Source organism: Mesoplodon densirostris, chromosome 4 (assembly GCF_025265405.1).
Source record: "Mesoplodon densirostris isolate mMesDen1 chromosome 4, mMesDen1 primary haplotype, whole genome shotgun sequence".
NCBI lineage: Eukaryota > Metazoa > Chordata > Mammalia > Artiodactyla > Ziphiidae > Mesoplodon > Mesoplodon densirostris.
This window is the reverse complement of record NC_082664.1, coordinates 134,348,485-134,361,165: the sequence shown is the minus strand read 5'-3', so window position 1 is coordinate 134,361,165 and position 12,681 is coordinate 134,348,485. Positions and strand designations below refer to the sequence as shown.

The window sequence follows — 12,681 nt, the reverse complement described above, 5'->3', positions numbered from 1 at the left end:
ACCAGGGAAGGCATCACTGAGAACATGACATTTTCATGAAGACTTGAAGTGAGATATGTGGATATGTGGGGGAAGTGCATTCCAGATCAAGGAATCAATGCAAAAGGCCAGAGGCGGGACGCTGTATTCAAGAAACAATAAGAGGCCAATGTGATGGAAACAAAGTGAGCAAGGAGAGTAGCAGGAAATGAGGTGAGAGAAGTAGTGCAACTCCAAAGACTTTAGATTTATTCCAAGGGAGATGAGGTGATAATTTGAAGGTTTAAAACAGAGAAGAGAAAAATATATGCCGTTTGGTGGTGTGGACATAAGACAAAGGTAATTAGCACAGAATACATAGGTGAAAATTAACTGTTTGGAACCTGACCGTTAAGCCTGGTTAGAAGGGCTAAGTATAACAGAGAAAGGAAAGATAGCTTATTTTGCAGGAAGCACTTAAGGATTTCAGAAAACAATTCGTTGCAGGTAAAAATAGGCAGTATTTGTTGACTGAGGCAGTTTAAGTGATGTAGGAAAGAGAATTTTATGTATGGCAGCCTTACGGACTTTGAAGATAGTGACTAAATGTTTGTGAGGATTAGCTAGTTTGTGGCGGGGGGGGGGGGGGGGGGGGGTAGGTGAACATGTTAGATCAGAGGCCCTGAGAGGAAAGCTAATCAAGCCCTGGAGGTACTGGAAAAGATTCATCTTTAGGTAAGGAGCTGGATTAGACGAAGTTGGAAAAAATGCAAGTCATTTGACATTTTCACAGTAAGGATTCAGTAAATGTTTAACTGTTGGAACAGGCTTAAGTATGGAGGAACTGAGTTAAGTGACAATCTAACAAGGGATACAAACATAGGCAGAAGGGTTTCTAAATTTTTCTATGCAACTCTGAAGGTTTTTTTTTTTCTTTTACAACTATTTTGGGTATGTGTAGTTTCTGACTTCAGTGCGGGCTTTTTCTTGAACCACTGTAAGCTATTACTCCCTAAATCACTGAAACCTTCTATATTATTGGATTGCTGAAACATTTTTGGATTGCTCAACAAGTATAAGGAGAGTAACAAAATTTTCTCCTTTTCCTTGGTTTTGAGGAACCCATCTTCCTTTACAAAATCTCTAAAACTGGTTTTCACTACTGATCCTTAGCCAGCCAGATCTCTACTAACTGGTGCCCCTGAACCCTAAGGGCTACTCCCAAATTCAATGCCAAAATTTCAGAAGGTGGTTTTGTTGTTTTTTTCCAACTTGAAAATGCTATACTATGGCAAACTGAGGAAAAAATAACTACCTACCAGTCTGTAGACTGTTGTACCATTCAGTGTAGGTGTAGAAGAGATTATAACAAATCAAAGATCTAATACTTTAAGAGATTACTTCTCAGATCCCCATCTGAAAAACGGGTAGGACAATAATTGTTACTTACAGTTAGTAGGATTCTTTTGAGTATTAGGCAAGCAATGCGCTTAAGATGCTTAGTACACTGCCCAGCACATAAATGTTAGCAACTGTGTAATCCCTTGTGGTAAGCATAGCTCCACTCTACAAATGAGGAAAAAGATCAGAAGTGACACAGAGACCCAAAGTCACAAAGAGAGGCGGAGTAGAAGTTAGTTCACTCCAATACATACTGAGGCTTCCACTGTGCCATTCTACAAAGTGCAGAGGGGATCAGGACATGAAGAAATAGACCCCTAGACACACACACACACATACACACCCACACAAAATCACCTGCTCCCACAACTATAGAGTTAGGAAGGGAAGAAAAGGGTATGAAATCCAGAACAATACAAAAAGTGCCAGTTCCCCCAAAGAGTCAAAGACAAGGGTACCCTGGCTGCCCACAGCACTCAGAAGTCTGAGCCATCTCATGGGCACAGCCATATCCACTCAGGGACACTTACAAGAACTTCTATAAAGACTCCTGCTCAAATCAAAAGGTGGCCTCAGAGCAATCCCTTGGCACCCATCTTCTACTCTGTATGAGCATACAGACTGCTGAGTTTTCCAAGAATCTAGGCCATTTGAATTACTCATCACTGATTTATATGAAGGAATATGCGAGGCTTTAAGAGGCGCTATTCTGAATTTACCTTGAAGGACTTTCCTGGAAAAGATGCCTTAAGGAAAAAAACCAGTAAGGTTAGTGCTTAAGGTTCCAACACTTCAACAAAGTGTGCTGCCCAGCTACTGAGATGAAGAGTCAAAGTTAGACTTATTTCCTAGGAACAAAAACCAAAAGTCTGTTGTTAAAGTTCTAAACCTAGTCAATTACTTGGAGTAAGGAAAAGGGCTGGAGGACTAACACCTAAAAAGCTGGAAACAAAGACACATACACTTCCAGGTGTGGATTTTTATTTTCACAAAGAGACAACAATGCCTTCCCACATACAAGTATTTACAAAACCCAACTGATTCACCAATCTAGAACCTGGGTTTTTTTTTTTTTCCACTTCTCAACATAGTTGGGAATATGGAAACATTAATACCCACACAATTCCCAGAGATGGAATTTACCCATCAAACAGTGCAGATTACCTAAAAGTGCACTTACCTGCACAACTCAGTCTAAGAACCTCAGTGATACAAACCTCATGGCCAAGGTTTCAGTAATCTATTTGGTTTCATACCATGCAAACCTGAACAAGTGTGCTGCTACACTAAACTGAAAATCGGTTCTCATTTTACAATTAAAAAGGTTCTCAACGCTTTAGCAACTATACAGAATATGAAGGTTTATTTCAAAAAAGAGTACATTTTTTAAAACCAGGATACACAGATGCACTTAATGTAACAGTACCTTCTGCAAAAATAGGTTACATAATACTCAGAAATGCAAGGAACAATCTTATTCTCTAAAAATTAAACAGCAGACTTTTTAAGCTTAAACAGCCTTCAAAATGGAGGCTGAAAATGCTTGGTGACAAGAAGTAACTCTAGAGCCTGACACCACAGAGCTAATGCTGGAAATTAAACTACGACCACACACCTGAAAACTACGCTTTATATTCACACAGAATTAAAATGGTTTTGATTCCTATCTTTTCCAATGTGTCTTGGTGCTGCAAGAAAAAAAGTTGAATGATACACAAAACTATTAAAAGTTACAACAGAACTATTTAAACATCTTCTCCAAAATTGAGAGAAGCAATCATGTTAAATTTTAAAAAAAGAGAAAAAAGAAAAAGTCTGACAGAAATCTCAAGCAAGTCAGAGGTCCTCTTCATAAGTAGTCAAGTAAAGTTTACAGGAGATTTCAATAAATTATCTTGAAACCGTGGCAGAGAGCTAATTTTCAGAATCGTCGTGGAGGTCCACCCTTAAATGGCTTAAATCCAGAGCCACTTCCTCTTGGCATGGAATTGCCACTGATTTGTACAATTCTATTAATTGGGGATGCATTACTGAAAAAGGTTTAAAAGAAAAAAATGTCAGAGAACAAAAGAACAAATAATTACAGCTAATACCTAAAAAGTGATTATCATTTAACAGACACTGTTCTTTGTACTTTACCCATATTAAATAATTTACTCTTTTTAACAGTCCTGTGAGGTATGTACCATTACTAACCCCACTTTCCTGATGAAGAAAGACAGATCTAGAAGCTAAGTAACTTGCCCAGGATCACACTGGTGATCTGATAATAAATGGTGGTGTGAGGATTTCAACTCAGGCAACCTCACGTCTAAGCCTCTGCCTCTTAGTAAGCCATTTAATGGTCTGTGAATGAATGGACTGGAGCAGTGTTCCTCAAAGTGTGGCCCCCAGATGTGCAGCATCAGCATCAACTAGGAATTTGAACCTCTGAACTACAGGACATCATTCAAGAAATATTTTTGGAATTTCTTTTATATGTATAATGCAATACAGTAGGTACGAACGGATAATACAGGAATAAAGACCCACCCCAAAATCCTACAACAAATTTGGGAGCGAAAAACCCATGGTGAAATGGTTTAAGTAGGATAAAACCAAATTACAGAACGGTTTGGATGCCAGGCTGAGGAATCTGGATTAGATCCTGTAACCTAAAGAAGCTGTCTGTAGTTTTGGAGCAAGTAAACAGTGTAAGAAAACAGTCCCAACAGTTAAATTTAGAAATAACGTGAAAAAAGGAGGAGAGAAAACACTCATTTGGGAAGATCTGATAGAAGCTGAAATGAGCAAGAAAACAAAGCTACCACAAATATATATTTTTAGCTGAACCATACTTAGAAATTTATGCTAGGAGTGGAGAAAGATAAAGATGAGGCCCAGTCTGGCAATGGCAAATCAAAAGAAGCTGGAGACAACAACTGAAACACAAAGGTTTTAAACAGCAGACGAATGAGTTTGCTTGTGACCCTGAATTTATGGAGACCTCCAAGCATTTACATGGAGATCATGATATAAAGCTAAAAATAAAAAATAGTATCTAAAATCCAACCGTGTGAAGGAGCCAATAAGTAAATTAAAAAGGTAGAAAAGAAAATTATGGTACATTAGAAAACAGAGGAATGTTTTAAAAAAGGAAAAGCAACAGTGCTTAACCACCAAGGAGCCCAAGAACTAAAAAAATAAAGGAATCTATATTTGTCAAGAAAAAAGGTATTGGTGACCTTTAATAACCAAGGACAGAATGAGTGATGAGGCTGTGCAGGGCACAAGTATAGTAAACAGTCACTTAAGTTTGAGGCTAGAAGCAACCAATAGAAGAGTAGTAACTTGGATCACTGAGCCAAGCCACTGTCTCTTCTAAGACAGATGAATGGGAAAGAAAAAAGGGCATGGGAGAGAGAGAGGCCAAACACTTGCCAGCTGAAGGGCCACAACGGATGTTGGTATGAAGAGAAAATAAAGCTCATCTCCTAGCATTTGAACAGGCTTTGGGATAAATGTCCAAAAATTTTAATAGACCTATTTGAAAAGGGAGGAAGCAGAACATACTTTCAGTTTCTTCTTCCTTTCTAGGAATTTTCAGAATGATAGTGAACAAGAAGATGGTTCCAACATGAAATTCAAAAGCTTCATTATCTACTGGATTCTGACGTACATACCTACCTGTATCGAGACTGATATGCCAGAGTGTCAATCAATTAACTTACAATGAGGAACGTTAACTCACAAATTAACATCAGCTGCCCTGGGGATTTTGGGTTAATATGAGGAAATACCTGGGCAGACCTAGGGTTGTTACTAGTTGCAATTCAATCTCTCAGAAACTATAGTGACCTTTAAGGAAAAGGAAAAAGGTTTGGTTGCATGCTGGCAGAAAAGTCTTAACTGATTAACTACTTACCTTGTATGCTGCGTTATCATGCCTGCTCCTGTCCGGCCATCACCCATTCGCCTTGCATCATGATAGCTAGGCCCTTGAGAAGGTGGACCATGCCATTCTTTCCTTGGTCCACTTGTGTCCCGTCCATGGCGGTCAACCACATGCCGTTCTTCAGGATAGTGCTAAAAAAATAACATATTAAAAGAAAAATCAGGACAGACTCAGCCTCAGGCCAATTTACTTAAGATGTACTTTTTTTTTTTTTTTTTTTTGCTAAATTTGTTTTATTTTTATTGATTTTTGGCTGTGTTGGGTCTCTGCTGCTGCGCACAGGCTTTCTCTAGTTGCGGCAAGCGGGGGCTACTCTTGGTTGTGATGCGCGGGCTTCTCATTGCGGGGGCTTCTCTTGTTGCGGAGCACGGGCTCTAGAGCGCAGGCTCAGTAGTTGTGGCCCAGGGGCTTAGCTGTTCCGCTGCATGTGGGATCTTCCCGGACCAGGGCTCGAACCCATGTCCCCTGCATTGGCAGGCGGATTCTTAACCACTGCGCCACCAGGGAAGCCCCTTATGGTATACTTTTAATGCCAGAAGGAAATTAGTAAGATGTGTGAGAAGATGAAAGAATGAATAATATGAAAAAAGGTTTCTATCTACTTTGAACTAAGAAGCTTCTCAGGCTTCAGGGTAGAAAAGGTAGAAGGACAGAACATGATTCAGCACTGTTATTTCTATACCTTCTAGCACCCATGTACTTTTTGACCCTTGAGTATTTCTGGGTCTATATGTAATGCCTGGATCTTCTATATATATGTAAGAAGGCATACTGAGAGGTCAAAACCTTAAGACAAATCAAGGTGGGGTATATGATCAACATGAAAATACCACATAGAAACAGGAGCTGTCATCTTACTGTACACACTAGTTAGTGCTATGGCTCTTACAAGGTCTTACATCCATGACTATGAAAAAAAAAGAATAGTGAACATAAAGAAACAAAAGCAGAGAACTAAGGATCTGCAGGGAAAAATACAGTCAAAAGTTATGATACTTAGCCTACAGAAATCTGAAGGCGCCCTACAGAGATATAATGGGTTGGCCAAAAGGTTTGTTCGGTTTTCCCGTAGGATGGCTCTAGTGGCGCTTAGCTGTCTTTAACTTCATTCAAAACAATTCTGTTAGATTGTATGTGACAGCTGTCATATCAGTGTGCATTTTAAAAAAACCCCAAAGTTGGTGAATTTTTGTGTAGCCATTTTAATATTGAAGATGGAAGAAAAAAGCCACATTTTTGGCATATTATGCTTTATTATTTCAAGAAAGGTAAAAATGCAACTGAAACACAAAAAACGATTTGTGCGGTGTATGGAGAAGATGCTGTGACTGATCAAACGTGTCAAAGGTTGGTTTGCGAAGTATTGTGCTGAAGATTTCTCGCTGGATGATGTTCCACGGTCGGGTAGACCAGCTGAAGTTGATAGCAATCAAGTCGAGACATTAACTGAGAACAATCAACATTATACTACGGGGGAGATAGCCGACATACTCAAAATATCCAAATCAAGTGTTGAAAATCATTTGCACCAGCTTGATTATGTGAATCGCTTTGACGTTTGGGTTCCACGTAAGTTAAGTGAAAAAAACCCTTCTTGACCGTATTTCCATATGCAATTCTCTACTGAAACGTAACAAAAATGTTCCATTTTTAAAACAAATTGTGACGGGCGATGAAAAGTGGATACCGTACCACGGAACGGAAGAGACCGTGGGGCAAGCGAAATGAACCACCACCAACCACACCAAAGGCCAGTGTTCATCCAAAGAAGGTGATGTGTATATAGTGGGATTAGAAGGGGGTCCTTCCAGAAAACCAAACAATTAACTCTGACAAGTACTGCTCCCAATTAGACCAACTGAAAGTGGCACTCGACGAAAAGCGTCCAGATTAGTCAATAGAAAACAGAATTTTCCATCAGGATAATGCAAGACCGCATGTTTCTTTGATGACCAGGCAAAAACTGTTACAGCTTGGCTGGGAAGTTCTGATTCATCCACTGTATTCACCAGACATTGCACCTTCGGCTTTCCACTTATTTTGGTCTTTACAAAATTCTCTTAATGGGAAAAATTTCAATTCCCTGGAAGACTGTAAAAGGCACCTGGAACAGCTCTTTGCTCATAAAGATAAAAAGTTTTGGGAAGACAGAATTATGAAGTTGCCTGAAAAATGGCAGAAGGTAGTGGAACAAAACGGTGAATATGTTGTTCAATAAAATTCTTGGTGAAAATGAAAAATGTGTCTTTTATTTGTACTTAAAAACCGAAGGAACTTTTTTGCCAACCCAATACTACAGTCAGAACAGCTTATAGACCAACACCATGGAAACCAAATTTCCAAGGGAGGAACAGGATCTCTTCCCTCAGGATACCTTTTGCAAAAAGGGCATGTGAATGCAAGGGCACTAGTCTATGAGACTTAAATTTTACTCTAAGGCAGAATATCTGGATTATGTAACAAATGTTAAATGTTCTATTCAGGATAAATAGCTCAATGAATTCATCTATTGAACATTTCTACTTACTAGAAACATTAAAACTTAATAAATCCCAGCAGGCCCAAATCCGTTTCAAAAATGCTTTGTATGAAATGGAAAGTGCATAGTTGTATTAACTAGAATGCCAAGAGATTAAAAAGTTTTCTGGTAAAAAATGTTGCTACAAAACCTAGTATGTATTCAAATACAAAACAGAGCACCAGAGTATACTACAGGCCTAAGGATGGAGACACACGTACACACACACTTCAGAATTCTTTTCTGTATGTAATTTAAGAGAATATTCTATCTCTGCTACCGTCCACCCATATTATGCCAGTATTTCATCGACAGAATGCTTTCAAATCAGGTAAAAGGTTTTTGCTCATTTGTATTGCTAAGAGATGTCCTCTGTCGAGATTCATTAACTTCTTAGTAGAAAATATTCAAGTCAATAAAGTGTCACAAGAGTAAAAAAGGCAAATACAAAATATTCCACTTACCTACCTTTAAAAATAAAAGAGCAAGAAAGAGACAACTGTTTTATTTCAGTTCTATACTTTAAGCTACTTAATAAAGTGGGAGAAAAGAGAGTATTATAAACCAAAAAAACAACAAAAAAAAGGAAAAGGTGAAAGGGAAACACAAGTAGGGGCCCAAGATTTCCCATCTAGTTTGAAAGCCTCAATTTCTTAAAAAAGAAATAAAGCCAGTCATCATTAGGAAGGCTCATCTACCAAATATAACAATTCTCAAATTTTCGCAGGAAGTTTAATAAAAATTTCAGGGCTACAATCATTTCATCATGTATCTAAGCCGAATCATTACATTGTACACCTTAAACTTACACAGTTCTTTCTGTATGTCAATTATATCTCAATAAAACTGGAAGGAAAAAAAAATTTCAGGGCTAGTATCCTGCTTCTCTGGACTACTATGTTCAACTACTGACTTGAAAATACAAGAGGCATTAAGATCTTTCACAAGAAGCTCTCAATCATTCTAATCTAGTCTAGTCCACACTCAAATGATACTACAGATACAATGTGTCTTGTAAGTCCTTTAAATTTATTTCTGGAGAGTTGACAATAAACCTGCATAAGCATTTACCTGTGCTCCACTTCCTCGGTCTGTGATTACTCCTCTGTCTCCCTCTCTGTTTCCATAGCCTGAAGCGTTACTGCGATTCCCAGGGGGAGCCCCTCTCACACTGTGCCCTGATACTTCTCTCCCAGATCTTTCTGGCCTTTCAACTCTGTTAAACAAAATCCAAAAACATACACAATCAAACTCTATTATACCTTTTTTTGAAAAACCCGAATGCATTATAAACCACCATTAGCTAGTCATTATAAACTACACAAATACCTTGCTTCCCGTTTGTCGGTGGACATGCCTCCTTCACTCTTCCAGGAGGTTGGTCTAGATGGATTGGGCCCTCCTTCTCGAGGATGTCTAGGGTGAGTGATTTCAGGCCTGTCATGAATGATCACTGTCCTCCTCTCATCTCGTTCCCCTCGTACTTCTCGCCTGTCTGTTTCTCTAAGTTCGTTTCTTGGTGGTAGAGGCTCATTTCTTCTGGAATCACTGAAATTTTTGGGATACCTTTCAAAACCTGGATCTTCTCTTCGTGCAGAAGGACGTGTTTTTTTCCCTTCACTTTGACCAACAAAACGTTCTCGCCTGTTATCCAAAACAAAGAACACAGGTCCTGAGAAGTACTTACTTGGCCTTATTCTTCTTAACTTTATTTGCATAACCTACAATAATAACATCTTCTTTAAAAATTAACTTAAGGTAAGGTGACCAAAAATGGCCATAATTATTGATAATAACATATATTCTTTTAAATTGAGCTAAATGTCTGGCATGAAGGTTGGTTTTTTGTCATCCAATGGTAATTACATCAAACACTCAAGTCACTACCAACCTGAAGGATATTTTACTGTTCTTCACAGTTGAGGCCCATCCAAAGTTAACAGTACTCCCACTTAGTTTTAAAGGTTAAGAAGATAAAACCAACCTACTTAACTGTGTTATGGTGGCCTATAAAACTAATTTTGAATACTGAATCACAGTCTCATTAATAAATACAAAAACCAAACATATGATTTGTTCTTAACACTCAGTTATGACCTGTACTTCTTTTTTTTTTCTTTTTGCGGTATGTGGGCCTCTCACTGTTGTGGCCTCTCCCGTTGCGGAGCACAGGCTCCGGATGCGCAGGCTCAGCGGCCATGGCTCACGGGCCCAGCCGCTCCGCGGCATATGGGATCCTCCCAGACCGGGGCACGAACCCGTATCCCCTGCATCGGCAGGCGGACTCTCAACCACTGCGCCACCAGGGAGGCCCTGACCTGTACTTCTTAAGATTTTAATAGAGAACCAAACTATCACTAACAAGGCTCATATACCAAATACAGCATTTTTCAACATAATCTGTTTACCTTTCAAAAGATGAAGACTGTATTGATGAACTCTCAGGAAACCTGCCCCTCTCTCGGTGATCAAAGTCATTAAATCTATTCTGTTGTCGAGAGTAGTCAGATCCGTGGCCGAATCGTGCATCTGTATCTAGAGACAACTTTTTATTCTCGCTCCAGTAAGGATCATCTCGCCTTGAAGAGAAATATTTGCTCGTTTATATAAATTAGTTTTACAACAATCAAATAACACTTACTTGGAGTCATACATACCACATGCTAGGAACTGTGGATACAGAGGGCTAATAAACTCAAGACAAAACATTGTTACAAGCTAGCAAAAAATTATTGTTATACAAAGTCATATAGTTATTAGAGGAATTTCACAGGAAAGAAAATAGTTGAAAAATTGTTTGTTTTCAAATTACTAAATGGAAAAGACAAATAAGATAAACACTTGATACCATTTTATGATAAAATTCTAACTAGGTGTATACAACTTTTTTGGTTATATTTAACTTTGGAAAGGTTAGAGGGGTCAGTCCCAAGCACAATTCATTCACTCCACTTATTTCTCAACACTATCAACTAAACCTCACAGAATGTATAATGAGAAATGACTATATTGTATTTTGAAATCTATTAAGAACCATGAATGCAAACACATACAGAATCTATATTTTAGTCTTCCCAAATTTATGACTTTGATTTCTGTACCATCTGCACTACCCTGTAAGAATTTTCAAAATGGGTCTGAGTTTGAGAGCCATTGCTGAAGTCTACCATGTATTTCCAGTCATAGTGGAAAAACATTTGCATTAGGAAGGGAAACAGAAAGAAGAGCAGACTCTTCTACTTGACAATGCACTGGGTCCAATTCAATACTGCAATCATTCCCATCCCTGTTGATTATGACCCTTTACTCCAGTGATGGGTGCCTGTACTCTCCAATTCTAGAGTTAGTCTTAGCTTGGACTAAGGAATAAGATAGTAAGCTACTGTTAAAGAAAGTAAGCAACTACCTATGATCTACATCACGTGGGCGTTTCAAAGAATTCCTTTTTTCTTGTTCATAACGAAGCTGCTGCTGTTGCCTTCTCAGTTCCTCTCGTTCTCGAGCAATACGTTCAGCTTCCTTACGTCTTTCCTTCAGACAACATAGAAGGAAGAACCAACCAATGCAAAATGAAAACATAAGGTAAGTATATATGCAACTTTGTTTTAATCCTGTCATTAAGAAACCATCATAGGCAAGCACCAGGCAAAACACATACCTGGGACAAATAAAAGATTCTGACTTCAGTAATTAGCAATCTAAGCTATGACTATTGTTCTGCAACATGAAAATTAACAGAGACTGGGTGTTAAAAGCTGGCAATTTTTTAAATTTGGAAGGTCAGATTTAGTTTAATAATTTTCAACAAAAGCACCTAAAGGGAATTAGAAATACAGTTCTTAATATGTATGAAGATTAAGTGCCTTAAAACCTTGGATGCAATTCTGCAAAGAGAGGCATTATTTCCTTCCAGCCTTGGGAAATCACTCCCACTATAATATGTAAGGAAATAGTTATTTTCTAAGAATGGGATAGTGACAGAGCCTGGATTACAACTACTCTGGACTCATAGTCCTATGCTCAGACTATTAGGCTGCCATGATATTGCAGAGCTCGAGGTATTACCAATTGGCTAGAACAAAGTCATGACTAAATGTATTTTTAACTAGCACCTAATTCACTGTTATCTTTCAGGGACACTTAATAAATGCTCATTAGCTAAACTTATTCTATAGAAGCTTTACAACATGTAAAGCAAATTTTAGGGCAAAAATCACAGGGTTTGAAAAAGGTCAGTTATTTAAGATGAAAAGATTTTCTGACTGCACCTGTTCAATACGAATGCGTTCCCTTTCCAAGCGTTCGCGTTCCATTCTCTCTCTCTCTAGTTTTTGCCTTTCAATTTCTAGGCGCTCTCTCTCTCTCTGTAAGCGTTCCCGTTCTTCCCGTTCACGAATTATTCTAATGCGTTCTCGCTCTCGACGCTCTCTTTCTGCAATCTCTCTTCGTCTAACAAAAATCAGTATTTAGAAATACTTAAATTATGCTAGCACTGTGTGAAAGAGAATAGCTTTTGAATTTGTATTTTTCCTTGAGGTTGGCAATTTTAAACTTCAACTCATTCTAAGTAGTTTTAATGTAATTGGAAAGAGAACTCAAAATAAAACTTTAAACAGATTTCAATACTGTCACTTATTTATTAAGACTGTCAACTAAACAGCTGAATTTTATAGAGTAGTTGCCTCTTACATGATTCCTGTTTAAATAAAAATCCCACTATAACAGCCCATTAATTAATCAACATTTTTAAAAGGAGATATTCTACATACATGAGTTTACAAAACTATAACTTCTACTGTTTTTGATAGCAAAATAGGATACAGTCTATCTCCTTAAAATTAGGTAGGCCTTATTTTTGATAACTTGGGAT

General features: G+C 38.2%; 1 protein-coding gene across 4 annotated transcripts in view; it reads right to left on the bottom strand.

The window, feature by feature from the left end:
• Positions 1-2,323: 2,323 nt before the first annotated feature.
• The window catches only part of SLTM (SAFB like transcription modulator), a 44,480-nt gene continuing 34,122 nt past the window's right edge, over positions 2,324-12,681 (bottom strand). For all 4 annotated transcript variants that reach the window (XM_060097281.1, XM_060097279.1, XM_060097280.1 and 1 more), the window contains exons 15-21: positions 12,080-12,260; positions 11,218-11,342; positions 10,220-10,390; positions 9,141-9,455; positions 8,883-9,027; positions 5,264-5,424; positions 2,324-3,389 (exon numbers count right to left, since the gene is read on the bottom strand). In XM_060097281.1, the coding sequence (XP_059953264.1) occupies positions 3,281-3,389; positions 5,264-5,424; positions 8,883-9,027; positions 9,141-9,455; positions 10,220-10,390; positions 11,218-11,342; positions 12,080-12,260 (1,207 nt within the window). In that variant the 3' untranslated portion in view covers positions 2,324-3,280. The remainder of the gene's footprint in view (positions 3,390-5,263; positions 5,425-8,882; positions 9,028-9,140; positions 9,456-10,219; positions 10,391-11,217; positions 11,343-12,079; positions 12,261-12,681) is intronic.